The sequence below is a fragment of the Tachypleus tridentatus genome, chromosome 1 (assembly GCF_004210375.1).
Source record: "Tachypleus tridentatus isolate NWPU-2018 chromosome 1, ASM421037v1, whole genome shotgun sequence".
Taxonomy (NCBI): domain Eukaryota; kingdom Metazoa; phylum Arthropoda; class Merostomata; order Xiphosura; family Limulidae; genus Tachypleus; species Tachypleus tridentatus.
This window is the reverse complement of record NC_134825.1, coordinates 33,714,464-33,738,899: the sequence shown is the minus strand read 5'-3', so window position 1 is coordinate 33,738,899 and position 24,436 is coordinate 33,714,464. Positions and strand designations below refer to the sequence as shown.

At 33.3% G+C, this 24,436-nt stretch overlaps 1 protein-coding gene across 2 annotated transcripts in view; it reads right to left on the bottom strand.

Annotated features, from left to right (window-relative positions):
- Positions 1-24,436, bottom strand: part of LOC143245608 (neuroligin-4, X-linked-like) — a 94,015-nt gene that overhangs the window by 23,727 nt on the left and 45,852 nt on the right. For both annotated transcript variants that reach the window (XM_076491973.1, XM_076491966.1), the window contains exons 2-3: positions 23,779-23,928; positions 21,540-21,725 (exon numbers count right to left, since the gene is read on the bottom strand). In XM_076491973.1, the coding sequence (XP_076348088.1) occupies positions 21,540-21,725; positions 23,779-23,928 (336 nt within the window). The remainder of the gene's footprint in view (positions 1-21,539; positions 21,726-23,778; positions 23,929-24,436) is intronic.

Sequence of the window (24,436 nt, the reverse complement as noted above, 5' to 3'; positions counted from 1 at the left end):
GTAGAATGTAAATTTTTAAGACGAAATAATTACTAATAACAATATTTTTTACTTTGAGTAATCCTATGTAATATTCTAGACAATATCAAAAATACATAGAAATTAAAGTAATATTTGAATAAGAGAGTACCAGGATTGGTTACTGGGTGAGAGAAGATGGATGAAATTCCTCATCTAATGGCCTAATTAAGTAAAATTTGAACAAGAGAGTACAAGGATTGGTTACTGGATGAGAGAAGATGGATGAAATTCTTAATCTATTGACCTAGTCAACTCTGAGGCCGGTTTCCTCTATTTTACCCCAATGCCCTGTTCGTTACGAATTCCTCGCAAAGCTACACGAGGGCTATCTTCGCTAGTCGTCCCTATTTTAATAGTATAAGACTAGACGAAAGGCAGCTAGCCATCACCACCAACTGCAAACTACTCTATTACTAACGAATAGTGGGATTGACCGTCACTATATAACGCCCCCACGGCTGGTGTGACGCATAGTGAGAACTTATCAAATATCTAATGACTTTCCATTCATATTAAGCTTAAGTAGTGGTTGTTTCCATGTAAATGTTAACGAGATATTGATACGAGCATCCAGTGAACTTATTTCTTATAAGGAGGGGGGTACAAGACTGCAACCTCCAAACCCGGTAGCTATTGCAGAGCGTAGTTCCATTGCGTTGATGTATGAATGTAATGCTTTGTTCCTTATGTACATCTACTTTTCCCACTTATATTTGAATTGTATAATTTTTTAAAATGAATTACTTAAATAAATGTTCTTTTGAAATTCCAGAGAAATGCCCGATTACCACATCCTGTATACGTTCATGGATACTAATTTAATTAATTTTGAAAGCAAAAATGCACATTATATTTTTAAACCATTTAGCATACAACTCAAGTTAGATTTAATATGAGAAATATTTAAAATTAGTTTACCCTAAGAGATGAAACATTTTAGATTAGCAGTCTTAGAAATGTATAGTTACTGGTTTGAAGATGAAGGAAAAAAAACACCCTACAAATTATAAGGCACCCAATAGTATTTCTTATTGAACATGCTATAATTATTTTATATTTATGCAGGAATGTTAACTTAACATTCTTTTTCTACCAAGGGCAAAAACTGTTACGCCTGAGAAAATCAATTTGAGGTAAAGATTTACATGTCGAGGGTTAACAACTTACAAAATACAAGCGTGAATGTAATTAAAGTTGGTGTCTTAGTCTCACGTTATTGATAGTACGACATTCACTTACACAACCGATCGAAATTTCTCCATATCTTCATAATATGTAAATGTAGATTTTGGAAGGCTTTGCTTGTCTCGCTGGATTAAAGTAACAATGTATTTAATGATTTTACGCGGAGTTAGGTTACATCTGCTCAAATATTCCTAGACAGATAACATAATATACACCAGTAATAATACTGAAGTTACCAAAGATAACGCTGAGAATCATTCTAAAAACTAAAAGGTGAAATTGGCAAAGTTTTTAATTTGTAACTAACAGGATAATCAAAGGTTATGATTTCCATTTTCAAAATAATTTTTAATATTTTTTCATTTAAAAATGCATTTCAGTAAAGTTCTAACTATGAAATGATTTGGTACTTGTTCCTTACTTAGTTTATATTTATTCGTTTATTTAGAATTAAGCACAAAGCTACACAATGGGCTAGCTGTGCTCTGCCCACCATGGTTTGAAAAGCTGCGCACACAGACAAGTTCAACATTCACTTTAGAAATGACGAGAAAACAATATTGATGATAAATTTTGTTTCGCAAGCACGATATTCTACACCAAACTATTAGGAATTAACCACACTTAATCCACATTTCAAAATGTGACATAACTGAGAGAATAAAAATTTAGAATTAACCTATATTATTGCTGAAATGGCTCTTAGCATGACTTAAATGCTTATCAATTACCTTTTGCGGTGTAACTAGCTCAGAGCTGTGATTCTGAGTGAAATCAAAAGTATAACACAATTAACGTTTTTAAACTTCGTAAAATAATACAAACTGATAGATTAACTTAAACTTTTCCCTTCAATAGGGACGGCTACTTTTGCTTGTTCTAAAGAATTCATATTTGCAATAAAAACATAAACACGTTTCATACAAATGATAAAAGTGCAGAGGCATAACAATGTTCGAGATGAAAGCTACACTAGACTGCAGACGTTTGTTTAGGAAACAAACAATATTGTTGAATTAATACCAATTCCAGAATCTGAAGTCTATGAACCAAGTGAGTGGCAATTGTTCATTGATTCTTCCAAAAGGAGCCTTAACCGTATTCTCCTTCACAATGGTAACACATATACATCTGTTCCTATTAATCTTTGGGAAGGAAACAATAAGGCCCAATTCAAAGAATATGATTGACCACTTAAAAGTACCTGGAATGTTGTTGGGTCAACAATGCGGTTATACAAAGTTTCCATGGTTTTTTGTAAGAATGGGATAGCAGAGCACGAAATCAACACTGGATAAAGAAGCAATGGTCACACATAGTCAGCCTGATACCAGGATTGATAACAATTGAGCGAAAATGTTTGGTTGACACAAAGAAAGTCCTGTTACCTCCACTTCACATAAAACTGGGTTTGATGAAGGAGTTTGCAAAGGTCGTAGACAAAGATGGCGACTGCTTCAAGTATCTATGTGGGCAATTCCCAGATTTTTCACAAGCGAAACTTAAAGAAGGGATATTTGTTGTACCTTAAATTAGGAAATTGACTTTGGATGAACAGTTCGAAAGAACAATAAGAAAAGTTAAAAAAGAAACGTGGATTGTCTTTAAAGATATTATTGACATATTTTTAAGAAATAACAATGATTCACATTATGAAAATATTGTCAGTAATATACTCAATAAATTCAAGAGTTAAGTTGTAATACAAGCTTGAAAGCTCATTTCTTACAGTCAGTAAACAAGGGAAAATGTCTCATCAAGACATTAGGGAAATAGAGAGAAGGTACCAGGGAAGGTGGAACGTCATCATGATTGGTTGATTACTGGTGATAATTGAAACAAGATGTTCCAGACGCAATACATAAAAGAAAGACCACAACACGGAGTTTTGAAACTAAACGACGTACATTTTACAAACACAATCAGGATGGATGAGGATACAAGTTTGTTTGACATCAATGTCTTTTCTCTTTTCTTCAAGTTGTTTGTATTTTTTTTGTTAACAAACAAAATACTTAAGACTGTCCATTGTGGTAAACGAGACAATAAGTTAAACTGAGTAAGAGTTTTTTTTTTCTTTCAGATTTGTAAAAAATGCTTATGTGAGAGAACAATAAAAGAATATTATTTTCAAACCCGCGTAGTTGGACTATGGAAAACTCATTATTAAAATGAAAACGACTTTTATGAAGCTTAAATTCGCAGTCCTGTGTAATTTAACTAATGCTTTAATGTGATTGGCAATACAAGTAACCATTGTTATTGAAATATTGAATACATTTGCTTAAAAAACAAAAACTATTTTACTGTACAAAGTTATCTATAAAGTAAATATCTGTACAGATCACCTAATAATTTGTTAACTATTAACAAATCGATGTTATCATTTACTTTTCTGAAAACGTATTTACAATATTCAAACCTCGAAAAATGAAATAAACTTTTGGGTTTAGATTACGTACACAGACTAATTGTTTAAATCTCTCAATGCTTAAGTAAATTAGGATCTGGAGTGGTCTAACTGTTATATAAGAATAAAAAACATAACTAGATTAATTTTATAAGGAGTTTTACCTTATTTACTTTGTTGATTTAAAAACATGACAGTTTTCCTTGTAACTGAGGCAGTGAAAATGCTATACATTGAGATAAAATTACTCCAAAATTGTCGGTGGGTGCTGTGGATGAGTTGCTAAAACATGTTATGAGAGTTGCCCCTAAAACATATTATCAAGGACGATCTTTATCACTAGGACGAGTTGCTCTCTCTTTAAAACATGTTATCACTAGGACGAGTTGCTCCCTCTTTAAAACATGTTATCACTAGGACAGTTACTTGAGCAACATTTTTCATTGACTTATGAATTTAATGTTGGTAGTATACGGAACTGAAATTTCAATATATATGAAAAAGTGAATCAAAGCAAGTTAAAGGTTAATGTACAATAATAAAGTATGTGTAAGTCATAAAATAAGGATCACTATTTGTGTTAATTTAGCCACCAGGTGAAAAACGTTGGAAAACATCTAAAACTGAATTAATCTCTGGAAGAGCAAATAAATATTTTGAATCAGTAACGTTTGTATTCAGCATTTATTTTTAAGTAATGTGCATTATATGTCATTTATTTAGATTAAGCATACTCTTTTGTTGCAGAGTATCTTGGATATGCACCCATTCAATAATACGGCTGGTCACTTACTTGGTAAACCTTGAACAAAAGACCTTCAGCAAACTTGTTATTTTACTTTGTCCTTTTCAAGAAGATGCTAATATATATATAATTTAGTTGTTTGTTATTAAGCTCAAAGCTACATAATGGATTATCTACAATGTGCCTAGCGCAGTTCTAAAACCAATTTTTTTGGGAATTTTGATTCCTCCTTGTTACTTATAAGAACCGTAAGAGTCGTCATGAGAAGTTTGATGGAAACTGGTAAAACAGTATAAGAGTAGTTATCAGACAAACATACAACAGATTTCTCTTTATATATCTATAACAAATATGTAAACAATAAATAAAAATTGTAGAACACAAGATAATTTTTAATTTGTAAGCTTGTACAATATAACATTTTTTGTCGTCAATATTTGTCTAATCAATGCATAACATCTAAGATGCAAACGTTGGTGCGACGGGTGGCATTTTTAAAATGTATATACAAAAGTTGAGCACATTATTATAAAACCATTTTGTAGCCTCACCAGGTCGTTAAAAACCATATCTTGATTTTTTTTTCCTAAGGGCTGTTTATATTGAAAATAACGCATCTGTAGTTTATTTTGCAACTAAGATTGTTTCTAAGGTTGTCACATTAAAACCGCACTCCTTGTCCTTGCAGCTTTCAATAATCCACATAATAAGCAAGGATGATGTTTATCCAGCGCTTGTTTCAACAGTATGATTATACGGAGATTCATAAGGCTAGGCTTAATGACATGAGTGTTATATCTTTGTATGGAATAAAATGTATATCTGTTTTATTCTCCAGGTGCTTGAAGTAGGAGAGAGCTGAGTTCATATGTCGTGTAAGCAACTTGTGTCACTTCTTGACTATGTCATGTATTGTTTTCTGAGGCAGGTATGCCACTTTTGTGAATGGCTTTTTTGTTTTTGGTTCTCACCTGTTGTAAGACGCCGTACTTTGTTTAATACGGTTTGTGTATAGTTGTTGCAAGTGTCTTAGTTCACCAAGTTGATTCATATTCCTTTTATTTCCAATGTCACTAAGTATAAGAGATATCTCCGTCTTTGAAGTTCTAAATCCCCTCGCTCTGAATACATTATTATGATCTAAGTGTGTATTTTGCGTCCGAAACGGATGTTGCAGCGATCAATTTTCTGAGGAATCACACTATCCACGCAATGCCAAACAATGTCATTGAGATTTTATACGAAGGATATTCGTTTCTTGAGATTGATAAATGATACTGAACTGAAAGATGCACTATTGCGAATAAGAAAATATTGTATCTTTCCTTCTCTACACAAAACTTTCCAGAAAGTTCACATAGCTATGTGAAAATTCTTGAGATCAGATCATCTTAATCGAAAGCAGCACAAAGTTAATGCTATAGTTACCAAATTAATATAAAGCAATTTGAAATAAACGAAGGCTCTCAAACCAAAACTTCACAAACTCCTTGTCATATCTCAAAATAAGAACCCATTTTCATGACAAGAATGGCATAAAAAAAGAAGAGTACAGTCATCAAATTCCATTCGATCACTTGTCTGTTAAAGTTTTGGATGGATCTTTATTGAACAATTATGTCTTGGAAGTACAGTGGAAGGTTTTTCAAGACCATTTATAATTCAAGATTGTCTTCGCCGTCTTTTGTATATTTGTTACGTCAGAAAGTGTGAAATCAGAGAAATATTGTGTAATCATATCCACCGGAATGAGAACTATCAAAGATAAAGGAAGACCAAAGACAGAAGGCTTTCAAAACGTCATCCAGTAAAGTTTTCTCTAAAACAGGCAGCTGACTCCCATTCCAATGTACTCATCATGTGTTCATCATCTACCTAAATAATCTTCTAATGGATAGAAGAAGTAGCCGTAAAATCATTACTTTAAAGATCAATTAATCCTAAGGATACAATATCGTATTTTACTTCAATTATCCTGCTCCCAACATGATCTGTAAACTTAATCCCGCTAACAAGGTACTCGCGTCTGTGGCTACCTTTTTATATATTGTTTTCATTCATGTTTCTAATGTTATTTCGTATGTATAAGTAATACGATCTAAAACTCTATATGATTAAATAATTCTACTTAAACTCTATCATAAGCCAAAGATTATACCAAATAATACGTGGAATTTAATGTGACTGATTTGTAATGTTTAAATAAGATTTGGCAGGTTATGTAATTTCAAACATTTTAAGTCATTATTGAGTCATCACTCGGAAGAAAGTGTGAATAGGGATATTTAATAAGAGGGAAGAGAGAACTGTCACTTCATATGGTCTTTGAGTAAAGAGCTGAGTATGTGAACTCATCTATTCCCGTTATTTTTACATTGATTTTTTTCTGTGTTGATCTTATAAGTTACACAAAGTCGACGTTTCACACTGTCTTAATGATAAGTTATTGTTATCTTTTATTCGTGGCTAGGAGGTTAAGCGGAGATATGAATCTTGTGGTAGAACAATACTACACCTTGCAGACCATTTTTCTTTCTTCTATAAAATTAATTTAATTTTTTAATTCATAATTTGTCGGATATTTTGTTTGTCCATCTCTTTCTGACATATTAAATTATACAAAGTTTGTACATTGAAAAGGAAGTAAGGTCAGTACAAGTATTAGTTCAAAAAATTGCGACAGAAATTATATGTCAGTGACAAACACCATAAACAATATTCTTACTACAAACTGCCATATTTAAGTTGTGCTATCTTTGTACCTTTGGGAATATTTTCATTATTGTAGTTAAACCTTACTGAGGCGGAATTAGTTGGCGTTTCACATATTGCTTAGCCAGTACCGAAACTGAAATTTATTTTTATTGCAAATACACTGACAGAGCTTTTCCTCTAACCCCACGAAAGGCCCCATCAGTGGATGGGAAAGTTGAATAATTTGTTGAAAGCATTAATTTTCATTTATCAATTTTTGATAAGTTCTTACTTAAATGTTTTTAATCCATAAATGCCACATAAATATTGTTCTTCGGTTCCTCTTGTGTGGAAAACCTCTTGATGATGTCGTGTTTTTGTTTCATTGTCAGGAGCGATAATACAAAGATCCATGTCAAAGCGTAATGTTTGGCGTTTCATAACGCAATTCAGTAGTCATTGTGTTTATAATAGAGAATAATATAGCACATGTTACCTACAAATATATTATAATATGTAATAACAACAAATGTAATTTTACACGTATCTAACCCAACTTACAGTCCCCCGCTGGTATAGCGGTAAGTCTACGGATTTACAATCCTAAAATCAGGGGTTCGATTCCCTTTGGTGGACTCAGCAGATAGCCTAATGTGGGTTTGCTATAAGAAAACACATACACACCCAACTTAGAAGCACAAAAATTCCTACCCCATTATTTTAGGAAAAAAAAGGGAATATTCTAGATGTGCAGAGTAAATGAAAAGTGTAAATAGGATGTCTGAAAACTCGCAAAACAGGATTAGCAATCTGAAGGAAAAAGAAGGGAAGCCCTCAAGGAAAGAGGTGTAATAACTGCAGTGCAAAACGTTTCTTTGCAAAGCTGCTATGTAAGAACTTTCTGACGATATACGGTAATGCACGTTGTTATAGCCTGATTGCCTTATTTGATATCAAAGTTACTTTGCTTGAAGATGAAATATTTAGGAATCTCAGTGGGACAGCAGTAATCTTACGAAGATACAACGCTAAAAGACGAGGTTTGTTTTTTCGCAGTGGATACAGAAGAATAGCCTAATGTGTCTTTACTTTAAACCAACCAAACACAATTAAACCGTTAGAGTTTCGGTTTCACAGGTGTTAAACATCAGTCAATACGAGAAGACGAATCTAAAATTCCACTAAGCTTCTGTGGTTTTATAATGGACATTGACGTGTTAAATACTCCATGTTTTGGACTGTATTCAAAGGAAACAACAGATACTATATTATGGCATACTACAGAAGTTTTAAGTCAAAGTTTGACGTAGCTAGACTACCTCCAACCTGGTCTGTGGTTAGAGTGCTCGACTAGCAATCTGCTGTGGTGCGTTACTATGTTACGTTCAATCCCACTATTCGTTCATAAAAGAGTAATCGAAGAGTTGGCGGTGGGTGATGATGACTAGCTACCTTCCGTCTAGTCTTTCAGTGTTAAATTAAGAACGGCTAGTACAGGTAGCCCTCTTTTTTTTCTTCTCGAAATTCCAACCAAATCTACAAACCTTGGACACAGCATACTACAAAATATTTTAAATCAGATTTCGCAGTAGCTAGGTTCTCTCCTGAAGAATAATACCCCAGTTATAAATTTTACTTAGACTATATATACTCTCTGATGTCATGTAATGTCATTGACAGTGTGCGTACTTACAGTGTCTGCAATAGAAATCATTGGATGCTGTTTTTTGTTTTATTGATTGAAGTTGTAAGATCATTAAAGTCAAGTGTACCTGTCGGTAACATGGGCTGAAATATGTAAGTGTTTGTGGAAAAGGTTGTTCAGGACATGACTGTGCCAAGCATTGTTTCCAAAGATTGTGATTTATAACAACAGGAAAAGGGCTAACATTGGCTCGATTAATTGATATGATGCTTTCTTATACAGCTATATCTTATGTAGGTTTCTCACGGTATAGTTCTGGTCATACAATTGTTGAAAAGAAAAGACAATTTTTAAATTAACTAGAAGTTTCAATTTTTTATTATATAACTAACTATGTATGGTTAAACTCCTTAGTTTTATAGGACCAGTCGATTGATGTTACAAATAAGTTTAGATTTACTGAAAAAAAACTTAATATGTTTGGGCCTAAAATGTTTTCGAATTTTCGAACTCTTTACTGGATTACTACCTTAATTAATTCTAGATGTTCTTATACTTTACGAGTTACTTAAAGAATAACCATAAGAGAAAATAAATGTCTAGCTTTAGATTCATAAAGTTTATCATATCCGTTTTTTAAGTTTATACACGTATATAAAACAGCAAATAAAGAGTTAATGTATATGAATCACACGCATCGTATAAGTTGATAATTTGCTTAAGAATATACGATAATCTCTGGTATTGTTATTTAGTGACAACTTTCCTTACTATGTCATATAATAACGGCATCAGTAATAACAAAATCATTGACTGTACTTTAATACATGTGTAAACAAAATTGTTCAAGCAAAACTTTCACTATTTATTGGTTCAAACATAAAAACCAACCACGCATAGTAAACAGAGCAAATTTATTTGCTTATACTAAGTGTTCTGGGAAGCAATGCTATATTTTACTGCGTTCCAGCATATTTCTTTAAATATATGAAAAAATGGTTTAAATGATTTACAGTTTGTAGTCGAGTGTAGAAAGTATTGTGGAATTATTTGGTTCAGACATGACTTGTACAGAAGAATAGAGACGCACTAGTCAACTTTAAGTAGACGTTTTTTAGAGTTTTGAGAAACGACTGAGTGCATTTTAAATCTTGAAAGCATTTTAAAACTTCGTGAAAAGCCGGCTCTCAAGCAATGAAATACATCAGCGCTGTTCTTGTTGAAGCCGTAGTGACTAGTCTGTAGAGCGACATATGAAATGAACTGCGTTGCAAAGAAACCGATGCGTTAACGTTCACGAAAGTAAAATATGAACTACATAAAATCTGATTATTATGTATTAATCAGAATAAATATTTATATACTAGTACAGATTTAACCAAAGTATTATTAAACGTTACATTGTGAGTGTCATTTAATATGAGTATTTTATATTTCCCACCTAAATACAGTTTCTATTTTTAATTTATAACTTCCTTTTAATGCGTTATTTATATTTTTGCGTTATATAAAACGCACTCTATAGGAACGAAGAGTCGTTGTATAATAATATTAATTGCATATTATTCCTGAAATGTTTAAAGTTTTCATAAAGAACATTGTTCGACTGAAATTATAACAAACAATTATACAATAGAGATACACAATGAATTCCTCTCTGTCTGCTGTGTATATTGAAATATTTTTCAATCCTTTATGTTCATCATGACGTTTTTTTACTACCTCACGTCTTATTTTTCAAACTCCAACCTTTTACTTTGCTGTTTTCAATGATGTATTGTTTATGGATGAATAAACCAGTTAGTTACCTTTCTCTTCACACTATAACGATCCCAAGACTCTACTTGTTTGAATATACTTTGCGAGATACTCACTAAACGATTATGTTAAGCAGTAGTCGCTAATAACGAAGGAACATAACATTCAAATTCTTTTTAACTTCGTTGTATATTTTGCATTAAACTACAACAAAGTGCTTCGTATTTCAGATACACTAAGAAAACTGGAAAACTAAAGATAAGCGTTTTTAAACGTTTTGCATCGAAAAAATTATTATAGTTATTTTAAATCATATGATTTTGTTTAGAAAATCTTAAAGATAAGTTGTACGATAAAGGTTTGTGTTTAGTTCGTGGTGTATTTTGTTCATATTTAAGAATTTTTGTTAGTTGAATTAGAGTAATACACAGCTCTATAATTAATCCAGAAGTACACATAATATAACTGATTACATGCTTCGGTAAGTTAGCAACAACCTTTTGTACTTATAACGTTAAAATTTGGAGATAAATGCCTCACGTATCAAACAAATAATCTGTCTTACCATATGCAGTATTACTTGTAATATTTTTATAAATATGGTAATAAAATACACTAAATGACACCAATAAAACACCGCTGCATGGTAACACCACGGTTATTCGTGTTGAAATATCTAGCTATACTTTTGAGTTGCGTAAATCGTCAAAGCCTTTAGTTCATTTAAGGTTATCATTCCATGTATCTTGCGGCTCGGCATGGCCGGGTGCTTAAAACACTCGACTCGAAATCTCAGTGTCGCGGGTTCGAATCCCAGTCACATCAAACATGCTCGCCCTTTCAGCCATGAGGATGTTATAAAGTGACGGTAATTTCCATTATTCGTTGCTAAAAGTAACCCAAAAGTTGGCGGTTGGTGGTAATGACTAGCTGCTTTCCCTCTAGTCTTACACTGCTAAATAAGGGACGGCTAGCGCCGATAGCCCTTGAGTAGCTTTGCGCGAAATTCAAAACAAATCTATAATTACCTGTAGCACAAGCTCTACAGTTATTACTATAACATAGAGCTGAAGTGCGATACAAACACGAAATTATACATTTTAATTTCAGTCATAATAGTTGATTTCATCAAACTTCTATGTTACATTTTGTATTTTTCTATTTGTTTCATGGGATACAAACGGAACGGTGAGTGACAAACCAGGTACAGTTTGGTGGGACGGGGATTTGAACCGCAATCCTCAGATTGCGGAGTGGAACTCCATAATCATTAGGCCTTTAATGTTGTTAATTTGACAAAGTGATCAGTAATATTCAAAATATCTTCTAAGACTGAGACAACTAACCTATAACTGACATTCACACCCTTAATGTTGAATATGAATATATGAAAGTGAGGTTGGTTTGAATTTTGCGCAAATGTAGGCAGGTAGTCAATGCCATCCACCGCTAACTCCTGGGATTTTTTACCAATAAATAGTGAGATAGACCGTAACATTATAACATCTTAACCCCTGAAAGAGATAGCATGATCAGAATGAGGGGGATTCAAATTCTGGACCTGCAGATTACTAGTCGAACGCTCTAACCGCGAAAGTTATGAGTGACATTCAACTGTTTATTCACTTGTAGTTCACATGCCAGGAAAAATGTATAAGAAACATACTAATAGAAGAAGTATATATAACACAGCACAAATTAAATTTTCGTAATTGATTTGGTAAAGAAGTTTGTAGACCGTTTTCGAACCCAGGTTAAGAGTGCACAAGATTTTTCAGGAGCTTATAAAGGAAATTCACACTCGATGTGAGAACTGTATTCTCATCACATGAGAATATTGCATCATTTCCAAAAATTAAAATTCTTAAGAGTTGAGTTTTGTTTGTTTGTTTTGTTTTTGAATTTCGCACAAAGCTGCTCGAGGGCTATCTGTGCTAGCCGTCTCTAATTTAGCAGTGTAAGACTAGAGGGAAGGCAGCTAGTCATCACCACCCACCGCCACCTCTTGGGCTACTCTTTTACCAACGAATAGTGGGATTGACCGTCACATTATAACGCCCCCACGGCTGAAAGGGCTAGCCTGTTTGGCGCGACGGGGATGCGAACCCGCGGCCCTCAGATTACGAGTCGCACGCCTTAACACGCTTGGCCATGCCGGGCCACAAGAGTTGAGTTTAAACGGAATTGCACAAGAAAGTTTAAGTTGAACAGCACGAGAAAAATCTCAGCCTAAAATATAGCCCTCTCTATATCGTAATTTAAAATAGAATATTTCTGTACTTTCTTGCACATTGGCGTGTGGATGAAAACGTTTACAAGAGGAGCCACATTATATTCCATGTGTAGAATTCTCTGTATAAAGAATAAAATGGCCGATAATACAGTGTGTTAGAACGACTTTTCTGCTATCGACAATAAAGTTAGGGTTTGTTTGTTTTGAATTTCACGCAAAGCTACTCGAGGGCTATCTGTGCTAGCCGTCCATAATTTAGCAGTGTAAGACTAGAGGGAAGGCAGCTAGTCATCACCACCCACCGCCAACTCTTGGGCTACTCTTTTACCAACGAATAGTGGGATTGACCGTCACATTATAACGCCCCCACGGCTGAAAGGGCTAGCCTGTTTGGCGCGACGGGGATGCGAACCCGCGGCCCTCAGATTACGAGTCGCACGCCTTAGCACGCTTGGCCATGCCGGGCCACAAGAGTTGAGTTTAAACGGAATTGCACAAGAAAGTTTAAGTTGAACAGCACGAGAAAAATCTCAGCCTAAAATATAGCCCTCTCTATATCGTAATTTAAAATAGAATATTTCTGTACTTTCTTGCACATTGGCGTGTGGATGAAAACGTTTACAAGAGGAGCCACATTATATTCCATGTGTAGAATTCTCTGTATAAAGAATAAAATGGCCGATAATACAGTGTGTTAGAACGACTTTTCTGCTATCGACAATAAAGTTAGGGTTTGTTTGTTTTGAATTTCACGCAAAGCTACTCGAGGGCTATCTGTGCTAGCCGTCCATAATTTAGCAGTGTAAGACTAGAGGGAAGGCAGCTAGTCATCACCACCCACCGCCAACTCTTGGGCTACTTTTTTACCAACGAATAGTGAGATTGACCATCACAATATAATGCCTCCATGGCTTTAAGAGCGAGCATGTTTGGTGCGACGGGAATTCGAACCCGCGACCTTCAGATTACGAGTCGAACGCCTTAACCCACCTGGCCATGCCGGGCCATAAAGTTAGGGAATTACTTGAGATCGAAATTAAAATGATCCAAACGTAAACGATCACATTTTTTACAAGATCTTTCAACACGAAAATCTTCACACTTCTGATCATTCTGTATTGTAAGTGTACTTGTGTACTCAGAAGGCTGAAGGGCCTTAAAAGGAGAAACCCTAACTCGTCTGCTTGACATTGTATTACTCACAGTCTACACCTCAACGCCGCTTTGAGACAAAGAAAACAAAATAAAAGAGGGTTACAGTATAAAGAATGGCATGTTCATCTTATAATTTTATTATGTACAGAGTATTGATTGACAAAGAAAATTTGCTGTTAAAGGATCCGTTAAAATGACAGATGCCTCTCTGCACTCCGTTTTGATCTATCTGATAACTTAATATAAGTTGTGAAAAAAGTAAATTTCTCTGTGACCTATAGAACGGTAAAAATATGCTTTGCTTATTATATACTTGTCTGCTTCAACGTAAGTACATTTTAATTTGAGTCATGAAATATGCATGATAAATGTTTAAAGCAAACTGCATCTCGATATCTCGCTCTAAATTTGATCATAGAAGCTGTCAAAAGCTCACTTATCTTTTCTTGTTTATTATGTCTGTGTAATAAAATATGACTAGTATTTAACAACGTAAGAGAAATGTCTTACTTTTCTTTATTAACTGTATAATATATATAGCTCTTTATAACTCTTTGATACAGATAATATAGTAGAGAACATTAACTGTGATTAATGAGCTTGAAATAACGTATATCATATCTTATTAACTGATTGTGTTTGCCTTTTTATATTTTTGTGGTGAAAAACGTATTATGAATATCATTAGAATGAGCCACATTATCTGAGTCTCTCCTCTTGATTTCCAAAATAAAATTTGTAATATAAGAGCTTAAAATTGATCAAATATATTAGCATTATGTGACTTTTTATTAATTGGAACCACCAAAGTAAAAAAAAAAATGAAATTAGCTTTTACTGACAATACAAATATTGGTGATACTTTTAACATTCGTTTTCGTACGCAGCTCAGAAATAAACTTGAAATATTAAAACGTATCACTAAAGTCTGTTTCCCAGGACGGATAGTAAGGGTATTAACACTTTTATTAATAAAGCACAGAACAACGTTTTGATAGTCTTAGGTCATCTTTAGGTTAATAAAGAGAGAGTTTGCAACATTACACGTGTATAAACTTCCTCTTTATTGACCTGAAAATGACCTAAGAAGGTCGAAACGTTGTTCTCTGCTTTATTAGTGAGAGTGTTAATACCCATATTAGCCGTCCTGAAATACATTTTTACTTCAAGTGGGTTCCTCGTCATCACGTATTACTAAAATTTATTTGTCTGTTCTTCTGTTTAGTGCCTAATTATATAGTTAGACTAATCAGCTACGGATAAAACTGTGAAATAGAATAACTAGGTTAATATCCTAAGTATTGACAGTATGTTTCATTAACATGCTGAGAATAGAATAACTAGGTTAATATCCTAAGTATTGACAGTGTGTTTCATTAACATGCTGAGAATACTCACTTAGTGGTATTTCAATTTCTGTACTTGTTTCATTTAAAACAAATGTGAGTTACAATTTTTGTCCCCCCTCTAGTGGGTCCACAGTAACTCCACAGGATTAAGGCACTAAAATTTTGGTTTCGATACCCATGGTGGGTATAACACAGATAGCCCTTTTTGTAGTTTCGTGTTTGGACATAACCGAATCAAATTTATAATTTTTAGATTAGAGTATCCCTTAGTATCTGCATGACATTTCCACAGAAATGACGTCACCATTGAAAGAAAAGCACCTGATAAAGTTGAATGTGAATAAAAACAAGAATGTCCTGACGGATAATTCAAATATCTTAACTCACGTAAACAAATTAATATGTAACGCTACTAATCGGGTGACTGTAAAAACTAACTGGAATGAATCATGATAAAGTATGACTAGTTCATTAGGCAAAACTAACAACTACATCGACCTAACCGGAAACTAACGTTAGTCACAGCAATTCCAGCCTTTTAAACTTAAACCAATTCGTTCGTCTAAATGGTTCCTTTTTAATGATATTATTGAGCAAAAATAAGCACTTTATTAAAGTGAATCAAATCCACTCACAAGATTTGCTTACTGCATAATAGAAATATTTCTCCAAACTCTCAGAAGATGGCGCAGACAACTTCATTTGAAATTAAATTAACATTTTATCTCTAATAGTATCTGTTGTTTGGTAACCGAACACTTTTACTGGGTAGATAAATCAGGAATGGAACTTGATCTTCTTTATTGAAACTCAGACTTTATATTCTGTATGACATTTTATTACTATTCAAATTTTTCATATGTTTTTGAAACTCCATTAACGAATTAATGTAAACTCAATTCAACTAATATACTACACAGTATATGCTTGAGCGTAGAAACTGGATTAAAAACATAAACGTCTTTATCAATTTTCGTATCGATTAATTTACCAATGGGTTATAAACTTAAAATACGTTATAAGCATGCTTTAAAATTAAAGTGAAATACAAAAATGCATGTCAAAATAAGATTTTGATTTGTTTTATTTAATATAGCAATGTTAGGTTAAGAAAAGTGCTTATACTGACTTTTTAACTTAGGCTAAGATAACTAATACTAATATTTGTGTATAGTTTATACACTTAAAGTGTATACAATAGTATTTTATATTGGTAATAGAAATAACTACTGTATCGTTGAATAATAAGTAGTTATCTGTCGACCTTTTCAGTTTTAAGCTATTTAACCAGTAATTTTATTTTGTGTAAATACATTTTCAGTTAGAAGTGCACTGTAGTAATTTCTGAGTAACCCACTTTTCATCTTGCAGATATACACTCCGATAGGTGTTACTCTGTCATAAACCAAATGCTAAGAATTTGGAAGATACTTAATAAGCATGTTCGTATTGGTTGAAGTTGATGTTGGTTACCTTTGTGCCTAATCTCTACTGCTTGTTGAATATATTGATTGCTATACACTGCAAAATATTACTGGAAGTGAAATGATTGTGGTTTATTTAGTACAGACCAACAGTAGACAATAGTTTTGATCAACAAATATGGAATTTGTAACCTAAAAACTGGAATCAACGAAAACCGTCTTCGTTTATATATGTGCTCGTCTAATTATCTGTTTAAGCCAATTACTGTTAACTGTTCGTCTCGCTTTCTTCGTATCTTTGATTAATCACTACATTCTCACTTATATACGCACAGTGTTATCCCAACATCACCAAGAGAAAATATCTTTCGTTACGTTAGGTACACATGTCACATACTGGTGGCGTTGGTGTCACAAAATCTGAATTATTTTATGGACACTATTACTAACACTTTTCTTTGTACCAACTGTGACAATTCTTTACATGTATATGCCTAAAAGTACTGTAAAAAATCTAATTCCTCTAAATAGCATTGAATCAAAAGTAGATATTTTACACGTTACGTCACTTTACTTGTACTGAAAGTAATTTTTCTATAAAACTTAAGAAAACCATAAAATATGTAGTTGCACAATATTATAGTTACGTAAATATTTACTTTAGCGGTATGTTTGTTTCTGAATTTCGTGCAAAGCTACATGAAGGCTATCTGCGCTAGTTGTCCTTAATTTTAGCAGTGGGGAAGGAAGCTAGTCATCATCATCCACCGCTAACTCTTGGGCTACTCTTTTACTAACGAATAGTGGGATTGACTGAAACATTATAACGTCCCCACGGCTAAAAAGGCAAGCATGTTTGGTGTCACGGATTTTCGATCCCGTGACCCTCAGATTACAAGTCAAGTGACATAACCACCTGGCCATGCTGGGCCTTAAAGGTGTGAATATATTAGATTTGTATTGATTCAATTATACAAAATACTCTAGAACCAGCATTTTTAAAAATCGAACTTTTCTAGTTAGCTGCAAGCGTAATACTACAAGATTTGCGATTGTGGGTTTATGGATGAGAAGAGCTGAAAGTCTTAAATCGTGGAAGGCTATATTCGAATTTTTTAAACTTTAAAATAAGCTCTGGAGTGAAATACGACACTGAATACTTTTTACTTTTTGATTATTACTGCATATAGTGTGGTGCTATATTAAAACTGGCATAGAAAGTATAACATGTATGAACTGTATAAGCTGAACCTAGATAAAGCACGAACTGAACTACTGTTATCTATAATAATCTAACACACTATTTCTTGTATTGTGGTAAATATATCCAACTTTTCTAAGTACACAGGTGTTGAAACTGAAAGATACAGCTAAACAATGCAGACTTGAAACAGAACTAGATAAGAAAATTCTGGAACACAGCTCTGATCACAGTGTATTCGAGGGTAGAGAACAGACTCTTAATGCTCCACTTGAGAACCAAGAACAAACTTATTAACCAGTGAGGAAATTATAGGGATACATGTGAAGCTCGTGACCATCACGGTATTATGACAAAGATGAAGATAATTTAAAAATTTGCAGATGTCAATGTGTCTAGCTGTTGACTCCGCTGTTTAGTTAGCAGATGAAAATACATTCAACAGGTAGCTGTGCCAATATGTTAGTGGATGAGAACATATATATATTAAACCCACGACCATCAGCAAAATATGCTCACAGTAAGGACCAGTCTAGAATAGTCCATTAGCACGCTATCTATTCTTAATTTAGTTGATACAAAATCATCAATCGGTAATAGGAACTTTAATCTCTCTAATAAATAGATAACAGCTTTGCATCGTTTGAGATAGAAATTAAAGTAATTGTTTTAATGAGTCATTTTTAACATGGTTTAACGTGCAAGATATGTTAGTACAACATAGACACTCAAAGATAAATACTGTATTTCCAAAGGTTGTAAAGATAAGGTTTTGAATTTAACAGGTAATAGACTAATGATCGGTTTCTAAGAATTGTTAATTAAACTAAAATGCAAATAAAGCAACATTTCATGTTACGAATTTTCTGGGTGATTTTGCAGTGTATCTTAAATCATTCTATATTTCTCTAAAATACAGTAACGTACATATAAATGAATACTTTATATTAAAACAAGATATAAGTATCAACACTTCATTTGAGAAAATATTAATAGGCTTACGTTTAACATTCTGGAAAATGTACACAAATGTTCGCAATAAATAAAGCACTAAAGAGCTAAAAGTTAGAAATTGCCTAGTTTACGCAGATTAAACGTCGACATATTTTAACTTTTATCTTATATCCATTTTTAGCTATTTATCAAATGGCTTAGTTTTCTAATCAGTCCTTGCCTTAAAAATGAAAAGCACTTGACGTCTGTAGTGATTAAAATGCCATAGAATATATAGGACTTTTAACTTTGCAGACATAAAACAGAGCTAATCTTGCAATATTTTGACATTAAAGTTCCACTCAATATTAGGCGATATCAGAGCTAATGTCTGTACGCACAGAATCACGAATGAATTGAGAGATTATCTAGATTTGAAGTTTAATTCTCATGCATATATCACCTGAGTCCTGTAAAAATAAAGATTTTTGTATTTATTAAATCAGAAGGAAATCAGCGAAAAATTACTATCATTTTAATATTTATGCGCACAGATAAATCCTCAACATAATTACAGTTTTATTTTTTTTTGGATGTCATTTAGAAGACGGAACAATTCTGCTGAATGCGTTAACATAAAACAAAGAAAATCCAGTGTTTGGAGGCTTAAAAACATCTATATCACTGACTGCATCTTGACAAAAATTCTGCAAAAGAGAACAATATAAAAGAAGTACCAATTGGTACCACGATAAAAGTTAAAGAGTAATCATGTATCACGAATAAACTTCAATTACAGTACGAAAAGAAATGAAAAACACGAGTTGCTAATTTTTCCCATAATGATTACATTGTCTCCAGAGAGTGATTATAAGCTTATTTATGAGGGTTCTGGTTTAAAAAACATAGAAAAGGTAATAGGAACAAGTTGTAATTGGGCAAGACACTTACAGAGTAAGAAAATTTTGAATCGTAGAAAAATCCTATCAGATTATCTACTGATATTGAACACTGATACGCTAAAAATAGATTATATAGTCTATGAGAGTAACGTCACAGATAATACACCTATTAGATAGATTGAAGAAGACCTTGTATAATAACTGAAAGGTATAGGGTTAAAGAGAGAATGATTGTGTAATGGTAGAGTGAACTAGAATTGTATATGTATGTGTAACGGAGATAAAAAAAAATGGATAAAACTCTGTATAATCACGTGTTTATCGTTAAGAAACTGAGACAGAGAAACGAGGAGAGGAATTTCATCATATCATTTAGTAATTTATTTATGAGTTATTGATTTAAATTGTAAAGGTTATAAGTAAACATCTCACATTGTTTAATATGTCATATTAACTGGTATATTAAATTAGTTTCTATGTTTAATTTTTTTTACAGCTATACATTTATGTTGCAAGCATCGCAACACAATAAGTATTATTTTTAAGATAATGAAAATTCCTAATGATCTAGTTTCAATGACTGTAATAACTTCATTTAAACTTACGCTGGTGTTCTCTGCAGAAAACAATGTTGTATTAAATTAGGTAGTTAATACTGGTTACAAAGTATCTGTGTAAAACAACTATCTGACCTTACAGTTGTGACCTTAATCACCAGACATTATAGAGCAGACTGAATACTTTTAATCTATTAAGTAAAAGTGTAGGATAACAAAATACTTCATTAGAAATTAATATTTAACAACATGGACTATTATCCTCCGGGAAGTAATGGATGAAATTCTGACATGTTGGAATGTTCAAAAATTAAATATAGCATATTAACTTCGTTAACATAATGGTCGTATCGGTTACAGTGTTGAAAATGTGTTATTGATAGTTTAGCATAATGTTGAAGTAAACAGTATTACAGCTTCCAGCATTGAAGGAAATTTTACATTTCTGTAAATGTTGGTTTGTTATTTTATTTTTTTGCGCAAAGCTCCATGAGGGCTATCTGTGCTAGTCGTCCCTATAAGACTACAGTAAGGGCAACTAGTTATCAACATTCACCGAAGCCAACTGTTGGGCTATTCCTTTATCAACAAATAGTTGAATTGATCGTCACATTGAACGGGCGAGCGTGTTTGGTGTGACGGGGATTCAAACCCGCAACCTTCAGATTACGAGTCGAAGGCCCTAACTACCTGGCCATGCCGGGCCACTTCTGGAAAAGTGTTTTCCTCAAACATAAGATAAATATACAGCAACAAAAGTACAAAGGGAATATATCAATATATACACTGTAGCTTAGAAACCATGAATGTATACATACTGTAATTGTGAAACTATTAAATATATATATGTAGTTTGCTAACAATATACAAATATATTTTGAAAACTATATATATGTATATGGTGTAGTTTTACAACTATGAATATCTGTATAGTGTTGTTCGGAAACTATGAATATACATATAGTGTAGTTCCGAAAAATAGGAATATCTATGCATGTGTATATATATATATATATATACACACACATAATGTTGTTTGGAAACTATGAATATATATATATATATAGTGTATTCAGAAACTATGAGTATATATAGAATGCAGTTTGCTTCCAGTTTGATGTTATACCTTTAACAAATTCGTAACTATATACAACTTCACATCATATGATAAACTTCTCTGTAACACCACTGAATGTTCAGTGCTAGTTATATTTTAGGTTCGTCTTTTTAAGAACAACGATTTTTACAGATGATAATATATAAACTCTTCTTCGTAGAGTAACAGAGACAAGACAAATAAAGGTAATACGTAAAACGTTAGTACTACCTTTAGCCATGGGAGTTATCATCAAGATGTTAGCACAAGCAGCTCCATAGCCCTGCCCGAATATTGTCACGTTACGAGGATCTCCGCCGAAACCGTCAATGTTTTCCTGTATCCAGTGTAAAGCTGCTACTTGGTCCATAAGGCCGTAGTTTCCCCTAGCAGAGCCCTCAGTTGCCGGAAAAAAACCTGAAGAGAAATTACTAACTGTCCTTTGGTTGCCCCTTAGGGGAATTGTCCAATGTTTAATCTAAGGCCATTAAATAAGAACATTCGTCATTCTACGACAGATTTCGCTTTGAAATCTGTAAAAAGTAGATAAGAGTCCGTTAAACTATCTGCTAACGTAACAAATTACACCACCTTCATATAAATCAATTTTATCTTATTACTAAGAAGTCCCAGTTTTAAGCAAAATCAAACAGCAAAAATTTACCTGTCATTGAAACTTATTTGCTATTAATAAAGTATGATAAGAGAGGATAAACAGACTCTGCAAATAGCGCCATTTTAGTGTATGAGGTGAATAAATTGGAACCGAGTAAACTGTATATGAACAACAATGTAAGCCTAGAAAGATCAATAACATTTCACAAAAAATGTAACACTTAAAATGTGCACGTTATATCCACAATTATCATTTTGTATACGAAGACACAAAATTGCTTATTTCGAAATAATATATCAAAGCAGTATACTAATAACATGTGATTTACTGCTCATAAAATGATTGATTGAAAGCAAAATATTTTATAAAGGGCGAGTATGAACCAACTACTTAATTTAATATTGTATTAAAATACATTAAAGAAAATCTTTAAAAGGAACTTCTGATATATTTGTATAAAATTGATCGTCCCTCTCGGCTGAGTTAATATAATCTCAACCTTTTAACTGGACACCCTGTAAAAGCAGATGACACTTTATCGATACTTTTAGCGCAGTTCAAGGTTTATCTGTGATACTAGTGGATAAAATGGGGTACTAAAGATAATAAATTTTATTTTAATGTCTGTCATTCCATCCACTTGTCCCCCGCTAGTACAGCGGTATGTCTCCGGATTTACAACGCTAAAATCAGCGGTTCGATTCCCCTCGGTGGGCTCAGCAGATATCCCGCTGTGGCTTTGCTATAAGAAAACACAAATGTATCTAGTTGTCACCCCCCAGTGGCGCAGTGATGTGTCTGCGGACTCAACATACTAGAAACCTGTTTTGTTTTTTGCAAAATACCTTCCCGTTTGCTCTGTGTTCCCAAACAAGAGGGAATCTTCAATAGCTGCGGCTGTGATTATATCTCAAATAAGTCGAGGGATAGAGCTATGAGCTAAAGATTTGTACTGGAAAAAACAACAACAACCCTATGAGCCACTATGCCGCAACTAAAAACATATTTTTAAACTATACTTATTCTCCATGTGGTGGTCTGAAGCAACAATCACAGATCAGTAATCATCGCCTTTCTGCTTTGAATGCTGTACATGGGCAGCTTTCAGCGATATCTTTCTGTGTTTATTGTCAAGCACAAAGCTGCACCACAACGGCATATTATAATGTGCTCACAGTGAGGTGGCGTTATAAGTTCTCAGACTCGGGGAGATTCTGAAACAGTATCTTTAAAATAAGAAAATTGCCTTCTTTTCTCTTTAGTTAAGCCTTCCAGTAGCACAGCTGTATGTCTGCAGGTTGACACCACTGGGGCACAGGTAGCCCATTGTGTAGTTTTGTGCTTAATTCCAATCAATCAACTTTGTTTTACTGTTTCGTATCACAACATTAATAAATTATTGTGTTATTCTGATGTTTCTATGACATTTGAAAATACGTTTTTTGATTTTGTCTTTGTACATCTGTTGACTTTCTATTCTGTATGACAACTATCTGTCAGTTTAGTTTTGCAGTCATCAACTTATACTCCAAAAATTGGCCTGATCAGCAAAAGGTGCTCGTGTAAAAACGTTATTCTTATAACGGATATGAGCGTATTTTCCAACCGAATCATAAGTCAATATAATTTTTCTTTTCTATTCTACTATCGAGAGTAATTACGTAGTTAGACAAGTATGGTTGACTAGTTTTAAAATATTTAGAACTTAAAAGTTTAATATCATTGGTGTGGTAATTAACATTTACTTGATTTAATATCTAACACCTACCTAGTTCTCCTAGCTTATAGTTGACGCTAACATGGCATCGTCGTCGTGGCTTGCCAGGAAATGTCACAGCAGACGACTAGACTTACCTAATATTCCTAATCTGTAGTTAATAGTAACCACAACAACGTCACCATAGCTTGCCAGAACACTTCCATCGTAAGGATTCCCTGAATTCCAGAAATACGATTCTCCATGTATGTAAACCATCACGGGTAGTTTAACAGGTTCCATGTAAGCTAAATATCAAAGCAAAATATGATATTGAACTCGAAAATAGAAACTCCAGTGACATTGAAAAGTAAGCTTTTAGAAGGTTATGAACATACATATTTGTGAGTAGAGGAAAAAATATAACCACAAATGATTGTAGGTATTTAATGTGCAAACGTGTAATTTATAAACGGTTCTTAAATAATCACAAACAATCATAAGCTTTTGTAAGATTATCAAATGAAAACGAAACACATCCCATTAGTTTGTTGTACACGTTTAATGTGTTTCAAGCCTTTCTTATGCTCGATAATGCCGTGCAGTTCGAAGGCTCGTTCATGCAATTCTTTCTCAAAAACTAATTTATTTAATGTTGCCTAGATGGTGGTTAATATAGGCAATTAAACTTTCATAGTACTACATCTATATAAATTTGTGTTTCCTATCATAAACATTGTAATACCAATACACCATTCGCAAGAGATAATTAATTTCTTCAAATAGCATCGCTATCTTTTTAGTTATCAGTTACTG